Genomic DNA, 25,290 nt, shown 5'->3' with positions numbered 1-25,290 from the left:
TCTGCAATGTGCTAGGAAGAAAAGGGTTACTCACATTTCTGTCCATCTAAAGCTACAAGAGGACATTTCAGCTATGCCCTCATTTCAGCAACATTCATTACTGACCTAACAAAGCTCCTGTTCAAGTCAACAGAAATATTGGCCCAGATTTCAACGACAGAAGTAGGTCGCTGCTAGCAGCTTTCAAAAATCCCACCCAGATACTGAAGAATACAAGAAACATTTTTTATTGCTGTTTGTTTCAGTGCTCTAAAGCAACAACAGAAGACAAGCTTAGGAGCAAGAGGCAGGAATGGTACAAACCAGAAGGCAGTATATCTTACAGGACGCCTTTCATTTCCCTCTCCCACTATAAACCCCTACCCCAAGGTGTACAACATGATGGTAACCTTTTGCTATATTTAAGACCAAGCAACAGCTTTACTACAGATTCCGAATGGAATTTTGCTGATGGCTGAAAAGGGGTTTGGCAGAATATTAGATACACACCTTCTTTTGGGGTTATTTACACAGTTCAAAAACTTCAAAATAAACTTTGCTTCAGAAACATACTTACTTGTTAAAGCAAAATTTGGATTTTCCACTTCCATGCGCTGTATTTGGGCATTCAAAAACACTTTGATATCTATCCCTCTGGCAAATGATGATGAATTAAAAAATCTCGCTGGAATTTTTGAAGCAATATCTGGTTCATCTCTTCCAAACCCAAGGTTATAAAGCACCTCTTCAGGATCTTCCTCGTAAAGTTCCAGTAATTCAGAAACACTAGACAAATGAAAAGATGTTTACCATCTACTTTTCTGCTTTTAAGGCCCAGTCCCTTTTGTCCAACTACCAAACTGGCCCAGTAGCCAGCTTAGTCTACTGAACTTTTGACTCCTACAGCTCAGCCTACTTTAGGAAATAACTGAAAACTCTGCATCTGAAGTTTTGGTTCCTATCACTAGACCCATTGGCCCAGACACATCTCAGCTCCATTCCGTAACTTATGAAGTCAGCCCTCATTCTGAAGTGCTCTGATTTTAAAATGTAGTTAAAATTACAGACATTTCTAACATTTAGGCCCATTTGTTAGTATTTACTGCAAACCACAACTGAAAACAAGTAGCAATTTTTTAAGCAACCAAATGAAAATTCCCTTCTCGGCTACTGAAGGGAAAGCCACAATGCACATAAATCAAGCCAAGTCCAGACAGTCAAACACGCCTTCAAAGCATAGTACTCTTTTACCTTGAAACAGTCGCACTGCTTTTTCCAGACCCAGTAGAATTCATACTTCTCCCCTTCTGGTGAAACTGCAGCCTCTTCTCCTTCGCCAGCACACCATTGCTGTCAATACAAATGGAGAAGACACCTGCAATAAATCACTTTCATTCGGGGACTCGATTCGCCTTCTCAGAGGAGAGCTAAGCTTCCAGTGCTGCTGAATTTCTCTTTTCCCCTTCAGTGTTATCTGGTTTATATTAGCCATGTCATTTAGTGAAATACAATAACAAAAGTGAACCCTGGGACGCCTCGGTAAAGACGTACGTAGATGGTAAGAATTTGAAGGCAAATGCAAGCTGAGAAAACAAATCTCTGATCTCCCCTTGCTGCCCCACCCTCCCCGATCCCTCCCTCGTCCAGAGAGGAAGCCCAGCTGCCCTGCCCTGCATTTCCATGCCTTCCTTGTGCCGCTGCCTCATCCAGCAGGACCACCTCTCCATGGCTCCAGCTCCCTTTCTCCCCCAGTCACCACCCACCAGCAGTGCAAAGCTGCGAGCTGCCCGAGAGGTGGCCGCTGGGGAAGCTGAAGAGGCTCCAGGTTGGAGAAAACAGAGTGAAATGAGCTCCAACCCAGACTGCCGGCTAGTTTCTGTCCCAATCCCAAACTATTTCCTCCCTGCACCTGAAGAAGACACCTCAGCATCAGGTGGTATCTTGGTCTCAGAAGTACTTTACTGCCAATCTCTCAGGGGGACAAACATTCCCAAGATGGATTTTACTATACAAATCCTAACACACATACACCAGCCACCAAGAAACCAAATAATACAGAGGATTCACCAGAAAGTGCACTTAGGGAGCCCGGCTCAGCACAATGCTGCCCACAGAGGCTGTGCCAGTATTTGCTGAAGTTTCAATGGGGTTTTAGTTTCAGCACATTTTAGTCACAAGCTGTCCCTATAAAGCATGAGCCTCTCCTCTCTCAGTCTTTTCTTCCCTACACTCAAAGGACATCTGCTCTGAAAGATAAAACTAATTTTCCCTTGAAATTTCTGAAAATTCTGAAATTCCCTGAAATTTCTGAAATCCTACTACCCCAAAAGCTACATCAGGTCTGCTGGAAGATTTTTTTCTGCATCTCCTAATGACTGTTTCTGTGTTTTCTGGATCTTCTCCTTCCCTCTCATCTAAACAGATGAGAGCAGAAGAACTTTAGCTACGAGGTAGCCTTCACAACTTCCACTGCCCCCTCTCCCACTGGCCAGTAAAAATATTTCCCTGAAGCAAAGAAACAAACAAAACAAAGATGTTTACCATGTTTCCATTTGTGTATCACTCCGTAGATGATTAGCTGTAGAGAAAAAGAAAGTTACACACAGACCTCTTCAGAATTGCATTTCCCACAAGCAGTACGAAGAAGCATGCAGTGAACTTGTTTACCAATACTCCCGCATAGGTCAAATTTTTCTCTTCCTATGTAAACATGATTGTCAAGAGTTTCTAGTATACAGCTAATATAAAGGTGATTTGGTTATTCTGTTTAAAATAAAATCTCAGATGGACACATGTTTATATATTGTCATTAATCATATTAACTTGAGATTTAATGTGTGGTAAAGCAATGATGGTTACATACACCATTTATTGCTTTGCAATTGAAGATGTGATTACCAGGTGCAGGGCTGTTCCCGGGCAGGAAGGGGAGAACGGGAAGCAGGTATGCAGACAAAGTAAAGAATGTAAGAAAGGCAGCTGGCCCCACAGCCCAGTACTGAGACTAAAGTCACTAGTCTTTTCATCAGCACAGACTGCTCGTTACATGGGGCAAGGCCCTGGCTGCCCAAATAGTGCAATCCTAGGTGCAACAAGGTGGAGGCTGCAGTGCTGGTGGGACCAGTGGACACCCTCGGAGATGAGAGGGCTCTGCCAGGAAAACCCTGCATCTCAACTCACAGTGCCAGCAGGGAGCAAAATATGGAAATCTCACAGCCTCTCTTATTTTTAGAGGCATCATGAAGAAACTGAAATGTATACAAAATGCAGATGACACATCTCTTTTTTTAGTATCCTTGCCTATAATTTGAAGGTAAGACTATATATATGGATTAACTGGTGACTAGTTTGAACAGCTAAACCATAGGTTTTAAAAGCTTAGAAGGGGACTGGGGTTACAAGACCCTGCTCAATGCCCTCCATACCATTCACACAGGGCTCTGGCTTGTATCTGAATTCAGTCATGGATGCACAAGAGAAGGCCATTCATACCAGCCTCAATGGGGCTGCCTGTCCAACAGCACACGCAGCACTGCTCCAGCAGCTCTGTTGATCCCTTGTTCTCTGGTGGGAAGCAAAGCCCAGAAAGCAGAAAGCCCAAAGCAGAAACACTCACATTCTTACCCACAAAAATCAACCAGCGATTCTAGTATTGGGACCTTTGTTATGCAAAAAGGAGGGAAACAACCTTCTGCCTAAATCATGCTAAATGCTCACAAAAAAAAAACAGAAATCTTTGGGAATTACAAAGGGGGAAAAAATTAAAAGAAAAAAGTGACATGATACTTTAAAATATACTGACTCTTGCATTCTTAGTCATATGATCAGGGCTTGGATTACTGTTACAAGGAAGCTTTTCCTATGAAATATTTGCATTGCAGGCAGTCTAGCAAATAGAAAAGACCATCAGAAAGAAAATTTAATCCCAGTTAATATATTGCAGTAAGGGACTCATTTACTTCTTCTCCATCATTGTCAGACCAAGCTCATTATCAGATCAACTATTTTCCTTAGAAGTCTTGAATCTTTAAAAAATAACGATAATTTCCTTCCCCCAGACCCTGTTCCACTAGTTTGACACCATTGACAAGACTACTGTGGAAGAAAGGGCTTTCTACTACAGAAGTTCTGACACTTTGAGCTATAGCTCAAAAAAACATTAAAAGCTAAGGGGGGGGGGGGGGGAGAGTGGTTTTGCCTTTTTGTTTGTTTTTACACTGAAAGCAAATATTGTCTTGTACCCCGTGCAGATAACCCCAGGACCCAGTTTGTGAGACTGTTTCTATTTTACTTCAAAATGCTGCTGTTAGACCAGGAGCAACAGTAGTTCTGTTTGTAAGCCTGTTTGTGCACACCTCTAACCCCTGATAAAGAGAGGCTGAAAGTCATATTCTACGATGAAGTCCACCATGAACAGCTACATCTCCTTCCCCTTAAAAAAGGGAAGAGAAAGAGAAGGCAAGCAGCTAGCAACAGCAAAGTGCCTATCGTGGCTGATCCAAAATACTTACTCAGCCTTGGTGCTTTTCATTTTTAAAAGCACATAGCCCTTAACAGGTTTGCCTTGTGGCTGACAGAATTTCAGTCCTTCTTTCTCCTCCAAGCGATTCAGTGGAAGTGGGGCACGCACAGCTACCAAAAGTAACCCATGGACAAGAAAAGCAAGTAGGAGAAACAACTTTCTCACAGCCTCAGGGAGTGCTCCAGGCTGTGCTGCTGCTGTGGTCATTAAGATGAGAAGGCAGAAGTGAATTTCAGGGATGCCTCTGACATTTGGGTTAGGCCAGAATGTTCAACACCAACAACAGTCTAACAAACTCAAAAGCAAACCTTCCTGCATTTTTCTATGTCCTAGGCTGGTTTTCCAGCCAGGTTTTCAACTGCCTTTGGCTAGAAGGGAAATGCTGTCTTTCAAAATAAAAATCAGATGACTTGAACATAAAGGGGTTTGGGTTTTTTTTTGCTAGAAAAATAGTCATAATCCTGCCACACCCACCTTCGGCTCCCAGGGATAAGTCATCTTCAAAACTTCCTCCACTTCTCACCAGCATGCCTGAAAACGTACAGTTAGCAGTTCAACAATGAGACTTCTGCAGTGTTTTCTTTTCAACAGCTTAACTAAAGACATTAGCAAGACACATTGGTTGATGCAGCAGGATATAACCAGACTGTATTTACAATCCCTGCATTATTCATATGGTAAAAATGCACTAAGAAGTGCAAAGTTACATTTGAGAACATAGAAAAATTATTTTGATAGAGAACAACTACAACACTGTTTTGTGCTCAGGAATATCCCCGAGTCAACCTGCAAGCAAATTAACTGCAAGTGGGAACCTGGGCATACCACCCAACACATCTGCGCCTTCTGCTGCTACGTTATCTATCCTCCAGACATCTTACCATGGGGATCCAGAGTCTGAGTCAAATTTAGGCATTCTCCTCTCTCTCCTTGTACCAGATTAAGAGCTGAAGCGAAGACTCCGGGCACAGCAAGTAATTCCTCTGCACCCTGTCACTCACTACCTGCACATTCTTGCTGTACTTTGTGCTTCAGCATTCAGTCCTGCTCAGGCAGTAAAATTTTCAGGTGTGGCAACCAGAGTTATGAGAGGCAGAGACGGCCTAATGCTGGCCAGCTGGGAGAGGAAATTACATCCTCCCCTTTCTGCACACTTTGTGGTTTTTTTAGGGCTTCATAAACTCTCCAGAAAGACTTATCAGGATCTCTTCCCCCTTCTCCAGTTTCTCAGGCACAACCGCTTCACAGTGAGAATAACTCAGCAACGCCGACTAGGTTTGTGCTGCTGCTAAAGATACAGGGTCTCAGGTGAACATCCACAAAAGCACCATTTCCAGCAAGAGATTTCAATAGGTAATTGAAAAATTTGGAGAGAAGATAAAGGCTTTTCCTTACCCTTCAACAGAGGATTGCTTTGCTCATCCAGGGAGGCTCCCAGAGGCGTTCTGAAACCACAGAAGAGATTAATGCTACTTTAAAAACTTGCTGCTTCATGTCCTTCCTTACAGTGTGTAACAAGCTTGTGATAGCAGCAGTTGTCCCTCCCTCCACCCCCAGAAAGCACAAACATCTGACTGGCAATAACTTCCTAAACAATCACCAACCCTCTGAACAAATACGCCTTGTAGGGAAAAACAACAGAACAGGTTAATAACTGCAACACTCAAACACTGGGCAGTGGCAAAGCTTCAGGGTCACAGCCCTCTGCAGAAGGAAATCATGGGCTTTTCAGCAAAACACCCAGAAAAAAAAATGAGCATGGGTTTCTGAATGGGCTAACTCAATCTCATTTATATGACAAAAACTGTTGTCATTTTTGTACACATTCAAAAGTTCTTGGAGAGAGGGGTGAAAAGCTATATTTGGTGATCAGGAACAAGATAAAAATCTTGACAGCTATGTTAGCTGTCACTTGCTGATTCTGATATTTTATAGGCTCTTAACATTGCCTCTTACTTGGATTATCCCTCCCATTGCTGCTCCGTGAAGGGCAGAGAGCTTGCTGAACCTCACAGTGCCCAAGAGGAGCAACAGAAACTGCACAAATGGCAGGTCCAATCCCTCTCTGGGCTCACGCTACACTTGTTGACACTAGCTGGATGTTTCCATATCTTGTCTCTGAGACATGTTTAACCAAAGGCCTGTCACTGTTAAGTACTAAAGCATTAACCCTCAAAGCCCAAAACAAGTTCAGAAATACAATACTCAAAGAAGGGGAAAGTAGATTATTTATGTGCCTATATTCTATATGTTTCATTTGGGTTTTTAATTAGACAAAAAACATAAACCTGCCCAAAGACCTGAAAGTAAACAGTGCTCTGATACAGTATTTGGTTTGGTGCCATGGCCAAATTAAGCAAGGAAAGGTTGCATCTGCTTTCTAACAGACCTTACACTTCACAACCTTATTTTTCTTTCCCCTCTGAAAAGAGTTCACTCTTCCCACGTATGGCCTGATGATAGGGAGCAAGCTCACTTCGATGTGTCTTTTTGTGAAGCAAAGCCCCACCATGGTGAGACACCCAGGCAAACAGCCAGAGCATCCATGTGCATAAATGTGTTTCAGGTGACAGGACAGACTCTGCAGAGGCTCAGATCTCCCAGGTTTCTGCCTGTCTGCCCTGCTGGGGTTTGAAAAAACTTAGGGCAGATTGTCTAAACCTGTCACGCTACAACAAGCCTTATGTTCTGAGGTAATAACTATGCCTGTTTACTCCTTTGCTCTGATGGGTGCGCCCCCATACTCCTCCTTCCCTAGTGGCTGCTTTCACGTCTCTACCTTTTTGATGCAAGGTCTCGCTGGTGGTGACTTTAACAGCCAAGGTCAGTGCTGCACACACCAGCTGGCAGAAAATAGTAAAGGCAACCACTGAAGCTGGTGTTTTCTTTTAGGAATTAAGTCTGCCACCTCTACAGCATGTTAGCAGCCACCAGAAAAGCAGCCCTGTCAACCACCCTTCTGCTGCCCTGCTTGCACTGCTGCACACAGGCACATCTGCCTTATACCCCTGCCTTTGAAAAACTTGCATTTAAGAACTAGACATGACATAAGTTTAAACAAGGGACAAGTACCCATACAGAAATCCTTTTGGACAACAGAACAGACAGCTCTGCCTTTCTGCGCCAGTTTGTTTTTCACCAGAGAAAAAGAGAGCAGCCCTGTGCACTTGGGAAGGTTAGGGCTGGGGGGATCCTTTCACTTGCTGGGTCCTCAGGATGAGGTCTCCCTGCCCAAGACACATCACAGCAGGTCTCGAGCATGTCCCGACAGCCTCTGCACTGTGGCCAGGGAGGCCAATAGCAACCTGAGGGCAACCAGATCAAAGAGCAAGTAAGCGGACATGCATCTGGATCAAGAGATGCTACAGTTTTCCATTTGCAGTCACTCATTTATTATTGTAGTCTAACATATATGACAATAAATTCTCTCAATGTCAGTCCACAAAAGAACTGAATGAACTCTCAAAGCCCACATTGCCATGGGATGCTGGTACTAAGCAGGTAAAAAGACGTTATGCAGCTTCAAGGCTTTCTCTCACATCACAGAGGTTTGTTTGCCCAGCTACTAGTTGAGGTAGGGTGGTCTTCAGGAACAGGATAAGGGTTTTGCGCTGTGCTGCGAAAGTTTAAACATCAGCTTTTAAAGCCTTAATTGGGCAGGAGCCATGTTTATTTTAAACTTGAAGGAAAAAATCTTCTTTCTGAGGCATTTCAAGAACTCACTTCCTGCATATCTACAGGAGATGGCTCCTAAATACCTCCTGTATCTCCTGTACTACTGGCAGTGTTTAAATACACTCAACCAAAATAACACATGTCACCATAGAGCTGACAAAAATTTCTTCTTTTCTATCAGTATAATACAAACACTTGTGTTTCCTGTCTTAGCTTTACAAGAGTTGAAATGGAAAAGCTTTGTCAACTTTCTTATTATTTCAAAATGCCTTTTCAAAGTACCAGGGAGAGGGCAAAGAATGCCTTTCTCAAAGCATGTGATTCCTAAAACACGAATTAACTAGACAGTTTGAGTAAGATCTGACACTCCTTAAGCCTCTATAATTCTACCACAGTATGATATATATACGTTTTTTTGTTCTGTTTTGCTGTTGGTTGGGTTAAAAAAACCCTCAACAAAACAAACACAAAAACCAAAACACGTATGTCCACCAAGTTAATTATCATGGGATATTAGGAACCCTCCTCTCTCCTCCAAAGCAGATGTGAAACAGAGATGCCAAGTAATAAGAGCCCAAATCACTAACATGAATATCAAGGGACAGCTAGTAATTATTTTTATCCATATTATAACACTGTGGATGCTTTTGGAAACAAGCAATGGAATAAATCTTATAAGCAGATCTATTTATGCAGTGGGTTGATACTAAGTTTTTTTGTGCTGCTGCTAACTGAAACCAGAAAATGAGATTTCAGAAGCGCCAATTTTCTTATGATGTGTATTTCACAAAAGCTCATAGAAACTCTGACAAAATGGGAAGGACTGCTTTTAGAAAATAGGTAACAGAAAATACTTTATTTTAGTAACTGAATGTTCACTTGCAGTAATGGTTATACTTGCAACAGAGCTAACTTGCAAGAATAAGGCTCCGAGACAGAAGCTCAGCGTGTGTATGTTGCCCACACCTTGTAGCAATCAAAGCTCCACCAGTGTTATTAAACAAGTAACAGTTTTCAGGGAGGACAGCAATCATTAATTTCACAAGAACTGTTGGGTTTAAGTATTCTTTTTTAAACACCACACTATAGTACCTGTATGGCTATTCTGTCATCTGTTTTTTTTCCTACGCATTGTTACCAAGAGACAATCAGCGCAGCGTTTCTATACATACATTCACTTTGTAACAGTGCAAGTTGAATAATCATTTTACTGCACATACAGCTACTGTTCACATGCATCTTAGATACATCCTGCAGTTTTAAAACACAAGGGAGTGTGCATCACTTCAGGCAGCTGGGATTACACCTCCCAGATATGAACCATATATGCATATATGCAGATATTGTACACATTACCGAGCCAGAGCCTAACTCCAGTCTGAGTAGCTTGGTTTAAGAGATTTAGGAAAGGAAAAAAAAAAAAGTGGCAAATTTTATCTTTCTGAGGAGAACACAAGATTCTTCTGTAAAGATTTACGACAGTTGACAGCTGCACTTTAAAAGACTTCTATGGAAGAGTCACAGTGGGTTTCACAAACATGCATTAACTAAATTTGCATCTCTGTATTAGAAAAAGAGTAAACTTATGCTTTATTGCCTTACGTGTAAAATATGACAATAGAGTGTAAAATAAGATTTCAATATTTTGGGAATCAACTGCCAGAGATGCAAACACATTCCACAGAAGCATTTGTTGCCAGTTTTAAGAACAGAGCTATCAGAGCACTGGAATAAGCCTTCAAGCTTTTTGCTGTTACTCAAGATTTGTGACCACCTATTAGAAGTTCAAGCTGTCGGTTTGCAGTTTTGTGCTATTCCCTAAATTCTGTATGGAAATGGTAAAGATCACAGGGCCAGGGAAGGTTCTAGAGAGAAATCCTGCAGATACGGAGAGAAGTGGCAGTGCAGCATTAGGAAGATTTTCTCCTTCAGGAGCCTCGTCCCCCACTACTCCTCCAACACCCCCTGGAAGGCAGAGCCTGGAAAGATCTGAAGAAAACTATACCAAGGACCCTTTAAGCTATACAGAAACCCACACTGCAGTTACAGGAGTAAGCTCAGTCAGTTACTTTCGGGATCAAAAGATCACAAAGGCACGCCTATTCTCAGGTGTATATTTTCTTCTTAACATAGCTGCTCTCAAAAGAAGGAAACCAGAAACATCAAGTTGGAGATGTCTTTAAATGTCATTGTTACTGGAAAACTAATTGTCAACTTCTCCCCATCAAATCTGGCTCAAAGGGCTGCTAGGATTGAATGCAGAAAAAGACAAGACAAAATCAGCTGCTACTGCATGTAGCATTTATGCTGTTATGTGACTGAGGATGAAGAAAAAGTAATGCTGCCAGCCCATCACAAACGCCAAGGAAGTATTTTGTAATAGTAATAGAAATGTGCAATATATATACACCATGTCTCAAGTTAAGGACATTGGAATAGACTTGGATAAATCACGTTAGTCTAAATCATGCCGTCACTCCTGAAGACCCCTAAGCATAGAGGCCATTGCTGTGAAAACACCATTTCTTCAAATCTGTAGCAAAAATCAGGCAAGCCAATGGGTGGCTTTAAACTGGAGCCCCTCGGTGAGAGATAAAGCAGCTTCCAAACCAGTGCAGCCTTCCTTCCCCTCAACTGAATTCCTCCCTTCGTGACTGAAAGTCTTCAGACTCGTTAATGAGGCAACAAGGAGAGAAAAGTTGCCAAAAGTCAGCTCTTCCCTAGCCATTCATAGGTATGCTACTGCTCTCCTTGCAACCCCAGCTAAAGGCATAACCCACCCAATACCGAAGGGTACTTCTATATACTCCAGGGAGGCTTGGGAGAGCGCCGATGGCCAATTTGGCTCCAGAGCGCCGAGGTGTCCCCGATGACCCACACGAGAGGACCCCGCCGGGACCTTCTCTCCTCCACGACGTGGGAGCTGCCCGGCCCGTCACCCCGCTAGAGGACCGTGGGCTCCGGCCCCGCACCCGCAGTGACCCACCTGCAGTCCTTCAGCCATATCGCGATCTTCTCGTTGGGAACACTGTGGCCTTAAGGGCAGAGTAGGAGAGAAAAGTCGACAGTCAGTAACAGCCCCTCCGCCAGGGACGGCCCACCGCAGCACCCCTGGCTGCCGGCCCGCGGGGGTCCCCGTGGCTCACGGGCTGCTGCCGTCCCGGCCCCGCCACCCCCTGGCACTGACCTGCTTCTGCGGTCAGCGGCAGCTCTCCGCGGGCGAGATCCTCCTCCTCTTCTTCCTCTTCCTCCTCTTCTTCCTCCTCCTCGCCGCGGGCCAGCGCCGCCGCCGCTGCCGAGAAATCCTCCGCTTCCGACGCCTGCCAGGAGTCGCGGCTCTTGGCCCAGGCCTTCCTCTTCTGGGTCGCCCCTTGCCACTCCTCCGCCGCCGGGGGCTCCTCCATCAGGACGGCGGTGCCGGCGGGGGCTTCACGCCGGGAGGGGACTGCTGGAGAGAGCCAGCCTGCCGGCGGAACAGAAAGGGAGCCGAGCTGTGCCGCGCCGTCCGTCCGGGGACCGCCAACGGGGCCGTGCCGCCGGGGGGCGCGGGGCCGCCGTCCGCGTAGCCCCGCGGGAGAGCCGCTGCCCCGCCCCGCTCTCACACCCCGGCCCACCCCTCAGACCCGCTCACCGCCTGCCCCCGGACCACCGCCTCCGACCCCGCAGGTGCCAGCCGCGGCGCCGCCGCCGCCCGGGACACAGCGGGAGGGCAGGGGCGGTACGGCTGGAGTCGGCCCTGCCCGGCCCGGCGCCCTGCCCGGCCCGGCGCCCTGCCCGGCCCGGTGCCCTGCCCGCGGTTACTCACATATCGCACCGCGGGGAGGCGGCGGCGGAGGCTGCGCCCGCCCCGGCTGCGGGCGGCGGCGGCGGCGGCTCCGACTTCCTCATACCGCTGCGGGAGAAAACTCGGCGGCCACGTGACGGGAGCAGGGCCGGCGGCAGCTCGTCTCCTGACGGGGCCGGCAACACCGGGCCGCGACGGCGGAGGAGCATCCAAGGGCAGAGATGCAGGGACCGGGGTTTGGAGCCGGCTGATTGCTGGGGCAGCAGGGCTGTGGTACCCGGTGAGGGCAGCCCGCGCTACGCTGGGCTCAGCGTTGCTCCTTGGCCCGGCACGCACAGGATGTGTCCAGACAAAAACACACGAGAGCAGGCAGAACGGTATTTGTGACTTCTTTTTTTCATGGGGGAACTGGAGCGCCGAGACAGGAAAGGCATCGGGAGACAAATAGCTTGGCTAGGCACATGCAACTTTCTGTCTCGTTTTCAGGGGTTTGAAATCAGATAAACCTCTGCTCGGGCACAGACAGACATCTGCAGGGATGCCGGCAGTACCAAACAAGGCCTCTTAAAATCTTAGCCCCCTCGAAGCCATTATCATCTGCTTCAGGATGTACTCAAGCAACCAGAATCAACAGAAAACCCAGGAAAAGACGAGTTCCCATGTCTGGGAAGGACGGGTCGCACGAAAGGCCACTCACCGCTGGGGACAGAAAGCTGTTTCTCAACCACTGTCTCCTGTTTGCTCACTTAAACACGGGGCGAGGTCTGTGCAGCGAGAGCCCTGTGCCAGGGCTGCACAGACTGCCTGCTCTGGCTGCACGCTACGGGACAGTGGGTCAGCCCCTGCGGCTTAAGGGGCCGGGCTGCCGCTTGGGGAGTAGGACCCTGCCACTTCCTCCTGGGTCAGGCTGTCACCCCCTGCCACTTCTGAACGAGCCCTGCACGCCCTGCGAGCTCCCCTCAGCCGTGGCACCTGGAAAAATAACCTTTTTCAAAGGTCTTTTACAGCACCTTCAGGAAAAGGTGCTGAACTACTAATGTCGTGGTTTAAACCCAGTCAGGTAATTCGTTCGCTCACTTCCCCCCCCTTTCTTGCCCTCCCCCTGCTCTCGGAGGGACGGAGAGGAGAATCGAAAAGAATGCAACTCCCACGGGTTGAGATAAGAACAGTTTAGTAACTAAGGTATAACACAAATCACTACTGCTACCACCAATGATAATAATGATAAAGGAAATAACAAGGGAAGAGAATACAACACCTCAGCACCAACCGACCGATAACTCGCCCCCCCAAGCCCGACCAAGCTCCGACCGATACCTCCTCCAACCCTGCAGTCTCCCCAGCCCTTCCGGCTAACTCCCAGTTACATCCTCGGCATGACGTGCTGTGGTATGGAATACCTCTTTGGTCAGTTTGGGTCAGGGGTCCTGTCTCTGCTTCCTCCCAGCTTCCCCTCCTCCCTGGCAGAGCATGAGGCTCACAAAGTCCTTGGCCAAACCAAAACATCTCTATCAGCTCTGTTCCCGAGCCGAAAGTCAAAACACTGCACTGCACCAGCTACCAAGGAGGAGAAACATGACTGCTACTGCTGAACCCAGGACAACTAAGCACAAACAGTAAAGAGGACCAGAGTCACCTGGAAGTTTAGAACTGCTGTCAACAGGCAGGCAAATAAGATATTGTTTTGCCTATTCACCTTTTGTTTAAAGGCAGATCTGCCTATGGAAGAACCAGGTTAATGGTAAATACCCATTTTCCAGCCTTTCATTGGAATTTCTGTGGCATTTTCCCTAGCCCCTCCAATGCGTCCACTACTTTATATATATAGTCTTCCTAAGATTAATTTCTCGTCATCAAGCAAGCTATTTTCCTAATCATACACTGATTTTCTGAATTCATTCTAGTGAAATTAAAACAGAAGAACAGCAGCACAAAGAAAGGTTATTTGTATTTAATTTGTCCTTGAAAGTGCTCATTACCATACATATCTGGGGATTGTATTTCTAAATGCCTGTACTTTTTTTTAAAGGACCAAACTGCATTTGAATCTTTCTTGTTGATCCTCAAAAGGATCAACAATTTCTCAGCAGGGCATGTTTCACACTCAACATGTTTTCATAAACTAATAGGGAGCATGTGCTAAGCCATGGGTGTCCTGAGGGGTGAGTTAGAGTGTCAGCAAGTGTTCTGTGCCCTCCACCATGGTGGGCTTGGGGTTCAGCCTCCAGCTGAAGCTCCTCAGAGGTGTACCTACTGTTCTGGAACATTGAAATCTGACTTTTGGGGGCTTGTTGGCGAGAGCCTAGCACAGCATTACTTTGACATAATGGCCAGTAGTTCTGGTTTATGCATATGCAGGAATAGATGTACCTATTAGAAATGACTCGCTGAGGTTAAGCTGTCTGGCAGAAAGATGGTAGGGAGGCCTGGGGCGGGAGAAAGGGAGGGAGGACTGGGAGAAGTTTAAATCCCACCATTGTTTTGCTGCCTGGGAAGGAACACAATAGCTTCTGGGAAGTAACAGTTTCCCTGGCACAGCAAAGGGTGAACAGTTGCAAGCTAAAAGCAGCTACTGTCTGCTGTGCCAATACATCTTTAAGGAGTTCTTAATCCACAAATTACTGACATTATTGTCTATAATTGCTTGTCTGTTGTGACAACACTTATTCAGAGAATGCTTGAAATGTAAACAGCAGCCTGTAGCTTTTTGCAATGAAGTCCTGCCAGTGCAGCACTGGGCTCTCACTTGCTTTTCCCTACCATTCCAGCAAGTTCCCTTTTCACTCTATATGAATAAGGATTGCATCCTTCAATCCTACATTAAGTAGAACTTTTTTTCTAAGAAAAATACCTTGCTTGTTGTTTCTTTCAATACTTGTCATCAAAACATGGGTTTGTTCTGTAATAAAAACTTCTCTTGCTTCAGAATGTAATATATTAGTTGCACTTCAAAGAAATACATGATTGGGAAATAAATCCTGTCAAGTAATCTTGTCATTTAAATCATCCCAACTTCTTTTTTCCCGAATTCTTTTTGAAACTATTCAAATAAAAATGCATAAGCAGTAATTAGATAAGGGAGAAACTGTGGTTTACACTACATTATAAAGTCCTAAAAGAAGATTTATAACCATGGCACCATCAGCAGTACTACCCGGCATTGCAGTAAAATCGCACACACATTTTAATAATGATAATAAAAGAACTCTCACATTTGTAATAAGGATATTGGCCCTGAATATATGAGTGTGTATATAAATGCACACACAAAGTAGAATTTAGCCCAAAGAATGCACTAAGTTGCTGACTTTTAAAGAGCAAAAACCTTTGAAGAGGTCTTAATCCGATTTTTGTGTGTACTCTTTCAGGTACAGGATTCTCTAAAAAAATGCATTTCTACATATTGAAAGATATCAATGGTTATGTTTCTACATTATGAAGATATCAATGAGGTGCTTCTGCTGATTTCCATGGGGACTTGTTCCCAACTCCAGATGCATCGTAAATAGCACTCCCCTGCTATAGTAGGGCTAGGCTTCCCCATGCTTTTGAGCAGAACATTTCCCTGTTATATCTGCACGTTAAAAGATCCTTCATGTTCAGGAAGGATTACACTATTTATCTATATCCCTGCATATATTATGGAGAGGTAGGGATAAGGCTGTGGAAACCAAAGAAATATTGGTGCAGCTGAACCCTTGATAAGCATGGTCAGAGCCTGCACTTCTTCCTCTGCTGCTTCCAGAGGAACTGCAGATACCCAGTGCCAGAGGAGGATGTGAGCAAGCAGGATCAGGAGGTGCTGGTGAGGTCTGGACTGACCAGATCTGGAAGCTGTTCCATCTGTTTCCCAGCTCAGCAGAGGACTAAGGACAACGTGTTATCAACCAGCCCCCAAAGCCCCACTGCGAAGATCTAGCCACAGAGGTAATACTATGACCGTGTGAGTGGATAACACAAACAAAAGCTATTAGGGCAATTGGGAATAGCTTTACACCCCAAAATGAAAAACATAAAACAAAAACCCAAACAAAACTGTCTGTGCGCCTAGTGCCTTCCTTTGACAGAAGAAATAGGACTAATTTTAAAGGCTGAAGCATTTAGAGAAGTGGTGCAATATGACAAAAACCTTCTGTTGGACTTTTACATGGCAGTGAGAACTGGTTCTTGACAAGGGGAGAAACTCGACACTGCTGACTAATATAGGGCTGATCATGGGACTTGCAGCTCCAAGTCAGTGATGTTTCATGACCACAATTGCATTTCCATGTTATTGGCTTTTTCCAGACAGAAGAGAGGAGGAGCTAACAAATAGTTCACCTTAGCAAGCACTGTAACAAAAATTCCTACATAGTAACAAAAGTATGATAAATACTGTGCAGTTATTTGCTTTGGCAGGGTCTGTGTTTAATAGCAGGAGAATGCATGAAGAAACACACAACCCAGTGTCATGTACATCTTTAAAGTTTCCACAGCTCCATTTTAGTAAATGCACTTTATTAAATTAAATTTCTTTCTGAGCCAAGGCTATTAAAAAAAAAAAAAAGTCTACTGAGGCCTCTGCTACACTATAAATGAAAAAGACAACCTGGCCAGACATGGGTAGTATCTATTACATGTCAAAAGAAAGGGCCTGTCACTGCCTTGTAGTTCAGATGGCTCATCGCAGGGATGGGCTGTTTGGTCTCTTGACTTTTCCATTACATATCCTGCATCTGCAGATGAAAGGAAAAGGCTGGAAGTCAGTCTTTGCAGAGCTCCTCCAAGGAGATGGTGGTTGGGAAGGTACTGCTGGCTTTCTTCAGGTTTCTTCGGCAACTTCCCAATTTCTCCAAGGGTATCTCACCTCCCTGGTCCTTCCATTCTAGTGCTGGCAGGAGACCATGAGCACCTCCTTCTCCTTCAGAGCATCTGTAGGCTTCTGCTCCCTGCCAGTGGAAATGCCTCACTTTATTTTTTTTTTTCCCTTTTTTTGTTGTTTTTTTTTTTCATAGGCCATTATCTATTGTTTTAGGCCTTTTGAGAGCCTTGCTTCTCTCACAATGCTGACACAAAGCATGCCAAAAATATCTGCCATTTTAGACCTTTGAGGATTTTCTTAACATACTTAAAAATGGAAACTTACTTGTTTCATATTGTCGCAGCTTGCAGGAACCAATTGGAGTAACTGGAATACTACACTGCTAAGGCATAACAAAGGTCTACTTGTATCCTATGAAATACATATGCCATAAGATAATAAATAATGAAAATTATGCCATGAAACAATAATACTATGCATATGGTATTTTTTCTAAATTTTCATTTTTTAAATCACATATTAAAAGTGAAGTGCTGGAAGTTAATTACATTTGGAGTGTCATTCAAGTTATCTTTCCTCCTAAAGAAGAAAATCATATACTTGATTTGGAACCATTGCTGTTACCAGACAGCTGTTCCCCCTCAAATATATAGAGTTGAAAAGATGGAAAATAACCTGAAAGTTTTGCTCTAATAAATTATTAGGACAGCCTTCATGGTTTTGCCAGTCATTTTGTTTATTCATGAGTGATATGCATGGGGTTTCTGTAAGGTAAGAAACAAATGCATTAAAGTTAATGCAAAACTACGTCTCTTTAGGCTCATTTCAAACCAAATGTTGTCAGCTTTATGAAGTGCCTTGTATTTCTGGGCAGTAGGAAGGAGAAAAAAACCCACTTCCGTCAGGGCGTTTACAAGAGCTATAGCATAGCAAGAGGAAGTTTCTAAAGGAAGAGCCGGATATCTGTACTGAAGTGGATTACAGCTGCACCACCAAATCAGATGGAGGGAACTGATGCCAAGTATACATAAATGTGAGAAAACAAAAACCATGGACAAGAGGGAAGAGTAAAAGTGGCTTTAAATCTCCTAAGATGTAAATGTACTTCATGTCATTGAATTATGTCAGTGAGTAGTTGTAATTTATGAAGATGTTAATTGTCATCAAAAGCTTTATCTTTTCCAAGAGAGCAGGCTAAGGAAGGAAATCCACAGTTGCAGGAAGTTAAGGTTGTGGTTCATTTTAATCTTAAAGCCAAATCTGTGAATTTTCTCATCCAATGCTGTCTTTCTTTAAAGTTAGCAACTGTGTTCATCCCCTTTCTGAACACCACCCTTGCAAGACTATGACACTGGGACAGTGTCTGTTTATGCATCTGTATCCTATACTACAGGATTCTCTGCTCTGCTTTTACAGCTCCAGAACTTTAAGAGAGTTACTTCATTTACAACTACTGTTCTTCTTCACAAGTTTTAAATGCTGTGTGTTCCAAATGGCTGATAAAGGAACTACCCATAAAAAATAGAGAAGAAGGATATTTACCTGCACTTGGAAGATCTTTCTTTACTTTATCCTTCACACTGTGTGTATTTAGAATAATTAAACTTTTTAACATGCATTGAGCTATGGAGGAGCTGTTATATTGCCCACTGACAGTTATCTGCAGGAAGACAAAACAAGGGAACTCAGGACACCCAGGTCTGAGGAATGTACCATTTCCGTCCAAATCCATTTAGGAATCCCACTGGATGGACTTTTTGCAATGAATTAGTAAAACAGAAGTTTCACCAGCTCCATAATGAAGGCAGTCAATTTTTTAGGTTTTGTGGTTGGATATTTTTGCTTCCACTATTGAAGCATCTATAATGTGTCTCTCTTATGTATATTGCCTATTGTGTATGATAACGAGCAATTTCACGGCACAGCCTTTGCCACCCAACTGTCCAACTATATTTCATGAAATGTGCTTAAAACTTAACATCGAGTACTCTTCCCTCCCCAGAATTGGCTTGAAATTGGCCAGTGAGTTCAGAAAATATGACAAGAGGAAGAAAGAAAATAATCTGCATTATCTCTGTTTTCTTAGGAAATTAAGATTTTAAAAGAAACAGCATGAAATATGAGCTTGAGAACCATTCCCCATCACAAAGTCCACACAAAAGCTATGCATAAGCAAGCCCAGAGGACACGTCCCCTGCCTGTCATCTGGAACTGTATAGCTCAGTGTGCGTGACTAGTTACTTCTAAAAATGTGCTGTCAGATATTTACCCAATGTGCCAGTTCTTTTGTGGGCTTGACTCAGCTCTAAAATTAATGCATTTCATTTCCTTGGGAAGTACAAGAAATTCCAGAGTGATAACAGTATTGACTTTAAGGCGTTGACCAAGTTACCCTATAGCTGTGACAAGCAACAGCACAAAAAGCATCAGGAGAAAATTCTAAATAGAAACCTGTAAGAGTCCCCCAAGCAAAACCACAGCTAAGATGGGCTAGACAGCCTTGGCATATTCAGATTACTTGCTATAAATCTCATTCACTCAGTATTGAGACATCAGTTCAAACAATACAGCTCAGAAGGGCATTGGTATCTACTCAGTCCTTGGCAGTGGGATCATGGGAGGTAGATGGGCGGGTGAGAGGGGATTCAGGCATTACAGCTTCTTGAGCTAACACTTGTCCAACAACAGGCTGTCAATTAAAGACTATTGCAGCAGGACACAGATGAATTTTTCTTTTCCCATAAAAATGAATCTGATATAAAAAGAAAATTTTGGTCTTTCTCTTGCTGTATACATACCATAAATACTTCTGAACTTAGGGGAAGTCAGAGAATTGTGCAAAGACCAGACTTCCTGCATGAAGCTGCTTAAAGACAAAATGGCGTATTTGACTTCATGAGCTCTTCTACACTGATCAATAAATTCTAAAGAAAGTTTTATTTATACAGTTTAATAACTCCTTAATGAGTCACTATGCTATTTGAACCCTTTTCTGTAGACATTTAATGGTCAGATGGTATCATGCTAAAGAGGATTTTCCAGTCTAACAACTCCATCTTGCCATATGTAATTTTAAATGTTTATAAATGGATACTTCAGCGTCTGGAGTACAGGACATTTCTCTAGCTGACTGGCCAGAAGCTGGGCTGGTCCAGTAGCAACCAACAGCCATCCCTGGCCCGCAATCCTTCAGTGGCTTGTGTGAATTCATTTGATGTACTCAACAGAAGTAGCTCCCACCCAGCAAAAGCCCAAGTTGCAAAAGCATCACATTTTGTACTAATCAGGTACCTCATTGCTGTCTATGGTCCTGGCTGGCAAACTCTTTGTGCACTCAAGTCCCATTAACTTTAAACTTAGCTCCCTAAAGAGCGTAGCAGGACTGGTAGTGGTAAACATGACACCAAAAATAAATGGGAACAGAACCTGTGCTGCCCAGAGAAATTATTCCTTTACATGGAAGTTCAAGCCTTCTGGTGCTAAATTATCAGAGGGCTCTATCTGTTCAGCCCCCTTTAGATGCAAAATTAATACTGTCTTTGAGAGCATTAATTAATTCAAACTCACGTTGTTCCAAGCCCTGAACTCTGCCATCATTTTTTTCTGTCCACTTAATAGATTAAAATATTTACTGGAAGTCAAAGTACAGTGTCCAAAATATAAACTTATCTCTTTAAAATTACTTGTCAGCCAGAGGAAATTTTCCTTCTTTGCTGTACGCTGGCAAGAGTCAATGTCTTCATGCTCCCTACGAGGCTGGTTAAACCTACAGAGCTCTTTCCTTCTGCACTATTTCCCAATTCCCTGCAGTTAGCCAGCCCTTTCATACCTACCCTGGTACCTGTGCCTCTCTCCAAGTACACAGGTACTTGCTATGGGAACAGTTCAATTATCACAGGTAGAAAATTGAGGGTAGTAGATATGAAAGGGCGAGAAAAACTTCCCTGCTAAAAATAAGGACTCTGCCTTTGTGTAAAAAGTCAGGAGTTTGATTAAGGGAGATACTCCGAACACACCACCTAAAGAATAAGCAATGGCATACTTTACCAAGGCTCTTATCACTGCTGTTAGAGTGGGATGTGCTGGACTTTGATGGTGTATTTGATACACATTCCCCTTTTCAACAGGCTTCTAACCTCACCATCGGAAGGTACGGGCCAGTGTGTCTTGAATCAGGGCTTCCTGACAGGAGCAAGAATTTGGTTTTCAAATGCTGCTCATATATCCATTAAACTTACTAGCATTGGAAAACTTGAATCGCGTGTCGTCCCCGTCCCCGTCCCCCCCCATTGTTAATGTTTAAAATTACTTTGACCCTTCCATGAATGAAGGCAGTTGTTTTGTACTTGGAAACATGTCATTTGTGGTCCTCCCTTCCTCTCTTCCATACTCTGGTGGCTGTACAGAAGTTTTGTACATTAACCTCTAACATGTATTGAGTGTCACTGCTGTTATGCTGACAGCTATCAATCCTGTGAGCTCATCAATGCCTGTCATTCCATGTGCACACCACTTTTAGAGCTTTTGACTCGTGCCAAGCTTGAGGAGGGCTGTGCATCCTCCTATCTTCCTACAGAAAACAGTGCTCTTTGCTCCTCAAAACACGCTGGGACACAGTAAAGTGCCACGTGTGCAACAAACATAGGCCTGGGTGTGGGAAGCTGTGCTGGGGTCTTCTTCCCCAGAAGCGGAAGGAGGATGCTCTGGAGACCACCATTGCATGCTGCAGCCTCCATGAAGAGCTGACATTTCTGAGGGATAGGAACTGCCCACAGAGTGGTCAGAGGAAGGTAAGAAAGGCTGATAAGGGCAAGGAAGAACCCCTTCCTCTACCCACCAGCCTCTGAAGTCCCCTGATACCATTCAGATGGTTTGGTAATGCCATGGTGCTAAATAACATGTGATAACTTTTTTTTGTAACAATATTGAGAAACATTCAAATGGTGTTGCCTGTCACTGAAATAATACACATAAAGCAATTAAAATGCAGAGAAACATCAGAGTGACCTGTCATTTGAAGCCACATCAGCACCCTTTTAGAGAATAGCATGAAAAGATCTAGATATTTTTCCCCTCGCTCAGTAGATGAAGTGAATTAACAGTGCACTGCCACAGCCAAAATCACATGCTAGAGTTGAGAACTACTGAACAATAGCTTGGGATATCATGGATCAATAAGCTTTAGTTTCACAAGGTGGATTTTATCAGAGCACCAAGCTTACCATGCAGGAAAACTCATCATTTTAATAACCATTACTGGCCATCTCAAAATCTTTCCTTTACAGAAAGCAATGGCATCTCTAATGAGAAAGTGCTCCAGCACCTCAGTCTCACTGCCAGATTTATTACCCACCCTTTCTGATGCATGTTTTTCTGTGGTCTTGCTTTTATGCAGACAAATCATGAAGGAAGAATGTCAGAGTATTTTCAGTTATGGCATTCTTTGTTTTAATGATTACATGTGAAGGAATAATTATCCTGGCACTACTGACCAGAGCATAGGCTAGGAGCTTTTTATTTGCCAGTTATTGTTTGTATTATAAACGCTAAAGCGAAATGACGCAAGTGCCCTTTTCGTTGTCATATTGTTTGCTTTAGCTTTCATTGGATCCAATCCAACAGCACCTTTACGTAGGCTCCTGTATAATTAAGATAGTGTGCACAGCCTCTAAAAGGAAATCATTAAGAGCCTCTTGTGGAGAATGCATTGATTTCCATGTCTGTGCCTTTTAAGTGTGTATAGCTCACACTCCATCGATTAACTACTTGATAGTCCAGATATACTTCAAATATTAATCTCATGGTAAGCTTCCAAAACAGCTATCAGCTGAAAAAGCTCAAACCGGTTTGTAGGCTGCTTCTGCATTGAAACAGCCCTGTTTCTTAGGCTACACCTCACTCTGGAGAATATTCCTCTCTTCTGGATCTAAGGGGGCAGTCAAAAGAACACTGTAAAATTAAGCCACACCTGTGATATGAGGGAAAAGCTCTGCTACTGCTATGCTCACCTGCCCATGAGCTCAAGATGAGGATGATTTCTTTCATCTTTAAAACCTATCAAAAATTTGGAGACCCCAGGGGAGATTTGTCATCTGAAACTGGTTACTGAAGTAAAAAAAAAAATCAAAATACAACATACAGTTTCTATATGCATGTTTTTAGGTGATCAATGCACCACAATAAAAATGGTTATTGAATAGGTATTTGCTAAATTCTTAAATCTGCAATTTAAGACTAAACATTAAGTGTGTTAAACCAGGAATTGCTTGACCCAACATGTTTCAACTAAAATTGTATCAAAGTAATTATAAAACCTGATTAAACAAGGCTTCATTCCCACATGCAACTCCACCTTACTGCCTTGGCAAAGCTGTAAGCTGGTAACACCCTTTTCACTGGTTTTCACAAAGCACATTAGCAATTAATGAAAGCAGAGCGGAGGAGTTCATGTTTATTTCCAACACTCTGATGGTGTTTAGGGAATCAGTGCTCTCTGACCAAGGGTGGTGGTTCCAAAAGCACTTTGAAACAGCTCCTGTTTTCTGTCTGACTTCAAAGGCAGCAGATTCAGCCCAGTGCTGAGGACCTGTGCCAGTCATAGCCATAATGCCAAAGCCTAAACCACCCTCCTCATCCTCTCCTACCAAGTAAGACCTGATTTGCTTCACAAAAGGTCCTGGTGCTCTCAGTAGCAAAGTTCTGATAAAGTATTCCCAATTCAGAAGACAATTAGAAAAGCAAGTAAGTTGCTGTAAAGATAACTATTTTTCACAAAGTCCAAACTGCAGCCACTTACAAGTCTTTTGTGCATTGATGTGATCCTAATACATTGGTTCTTGAATGCAAATGCTTTGATAGGAATTACACTGTGAACAAATCCATCATCTGAGTTTACTGCTTGTTGGAAAATTTAATACTAAGCATTCGACAGAGTGAGCTTCCAGCTGAGCTCATATTCACCCCCAAGTAGACTGTATATGAGGTTTAAAAAACTGTGATTAAAGCAATTGAAATAAAGTAGTTTGAAACTCCATCCAAATAGGCTTCATCTACCATCAAGGACCAGCTGAACAGTCTAATTTCAATTGTATTCCAACCTCTCACCCACTTCTGGAAAACAGCAAACATTTCTTCCACCCCCGGCCTTTGCAAACTTTCCATGCTTCTTCTATTTAAATGAAGAAAGAAGAATGCACAACATTTTTTCAGACTACTCACAATATCCCAGCCTCAGGAATTTGTCTTCATATAAAGCCACCATGGCTGCAGTGCATTACCCAAGTATTTTTCACCCTTTGCTAACACATCGGAAACAGAGAAAGGAGGTGAATGACAGCATGCCCTCTTATTTATCACAAAAAAAAAAGCTACTATAAAAAATTTTGCAAGAATATATTAAATACAGCTGGTTTCTTGAGTCCCCTATTCTTTCTTGACTGCTTGAGTTTTGTGATATGTATGGGACTTTAAGTAATTTGGCATTTCCAAACAGTTAGCTCTAGGGACAGCATTCTGCACTGCTCCAGAGGCTTCTGGGACTGTCCTGTACCAGTTTCCAAGGGACATTATGCATGCTGGTGCTCCAGAAGGATTTTGGCAAGGAGGGCTTGTCCTTGGGCACAGGTGAGCTTCACTCTTTCAATGAGCAGGGGTGGAAACATCTTGGAGCTCTGGGCACACTCTTCAGCATAAGGCAGCTTCAGAGAAAAACCATTAAAGTTGTTCAGGTTAGCCTATGACCTGGAACTTACAAAACACCATAGGAACCCTGGTGGAGTAGTGGCGTCTTTAGGAAACTGATATATTTTTACTGTCTCCGAACAACAGATAGCAAACCATTATTAGAAATCCAAACAGCATGAATACAGTGAATGACTACTGGAGCATCATCGCTGTTCCTGACTAGGAGTGGCAAGCTGCCATACCTGAGAGGATATAGTACCCCATTAGGGGTAGTTTTAGCAGGTGTAAAATGTACCAGGTGACTTGATTTCTGCTATTGCTTTTCTCTAAGAAATATACTAAAGTAATTAAAAATCAAGTATAAGTCCTTTCTTCCAGATCTGAAATGGACCAAATTACTGCAGCTATGGTTGCTCCCCAGAGAGAAAATAGCATGTGCTTGTGCCTGAATTTTGAATTATTCAACAAGGACTACCAAATCTTTCAATTATACAGATCCAGAATAATTTTTTTCAATGAAGCAAAAGGAAGGAGGGAAATCAGTAAACTAAGTCCTTTTAAAAATGGTGCAGCATTAACTCCCTTGAAGAGACACTGAATGTGGGCAGCAATCTGGCAAATGTCACAGGCTCTACATAAATCTCACAAACCTGTGCCCCCCATCTTTATTTGTACCCATGGCACCCTAGCTCAGGCGCTGGCCTCTCCCCATCATCACCAAGCAGTAGCTCTGGCCCCAGGTGTCAGTAAACCTGGTGTTCTGACCAGGAACACTTAAGGCTTTGAAGGGAGAAAGTAACTGTTTTCAGATACCTGAAAAATTGTGCCAGAAGAGGAGAAGGATGT

The 25,290-nt window shown here is 43.6% G+C and overlaps 1 protein-coding gene across 2 annotated transcripts in view; it reads right to left on the bottom strand.

The window, feature by feature from the left end:
- The window catches only part of ITPRID2 (ITPR interacting domain containing 2), a 40,868-nt gene extending 28,781 nt beyond the window's left edge, over nucleotides 1–12,087 (bottom strand). The window contains exons 1-8 of one of the 2 annotated variants that reach the window (XM_061455038.1): nucleotides 11,982–12,087; nucleotides 11,364–11,639; nucleotides 11,163–11,211; nucleotides 5,897–5,946; nucleotides 4,976–5,032; nucleotides 2,521–2,557; nucleotides 1,231–1,329; nucleotides 557–765 (exon numbers count right to left, since the gene is read on the bottom strand). In XM_061455038.1, coding sequence (XP_061311022.1) covers nucleotides 557–765; nucleotides 1,231–1,329; nucleotides 2,521–2,557; nucleotides 4,976–5,032; nucleotides 5,897–5,946; nucleotides 11,163–11,211; nucleotides 11,364–11,580 — 718 coding nt within the window. In that variant the 5' untranslated portion in view covers nucleotides 11,581–11,639; nucleotides 11,982–12,087. Of the gene's footprint in view, nucleotides 1–556; nucleotides 766–1,230; nucleotides 1,330–2,520; nucleotides 2,558–4,975; nucleotides 5,033–5,896; nucleotides 5,947–11,162; nucleotides 11,212–11,363; nucleotides 11,640–11,807; nucleotides 11,931–11,981 lie in introns of those variants that run through there. The other variant, XM_061455046.1, reaches the window with a different exon arrangement.
- Nucleotides 12,088–25,290: the final 13,203 nt, after the last annotated feature.

The sequence above is a fragment of the Pezoporus flaviventris genome, unplaced genomic scaffold, assembly GCF_033815535.1.
Source record: "Pezoporus flaviventris isolate CSIRO_AGI_PZ_B2104156 unplaced genomic scaffold, CSIRO_AGI_Pfla_v1 ptg000001l, whole genome shotgun sequence".
Taxonomy (NCBI): Eukaryota; Metazoa; Chordata; class Aves; order Psittaciformes; family Psittacidae; genus Pezoporus; species Pezoporus flaviventris.
Note: the sequence above shows the minus strand (reverse complement) of the source record. Positions and strands in the feature narration are given on the sequence as shown.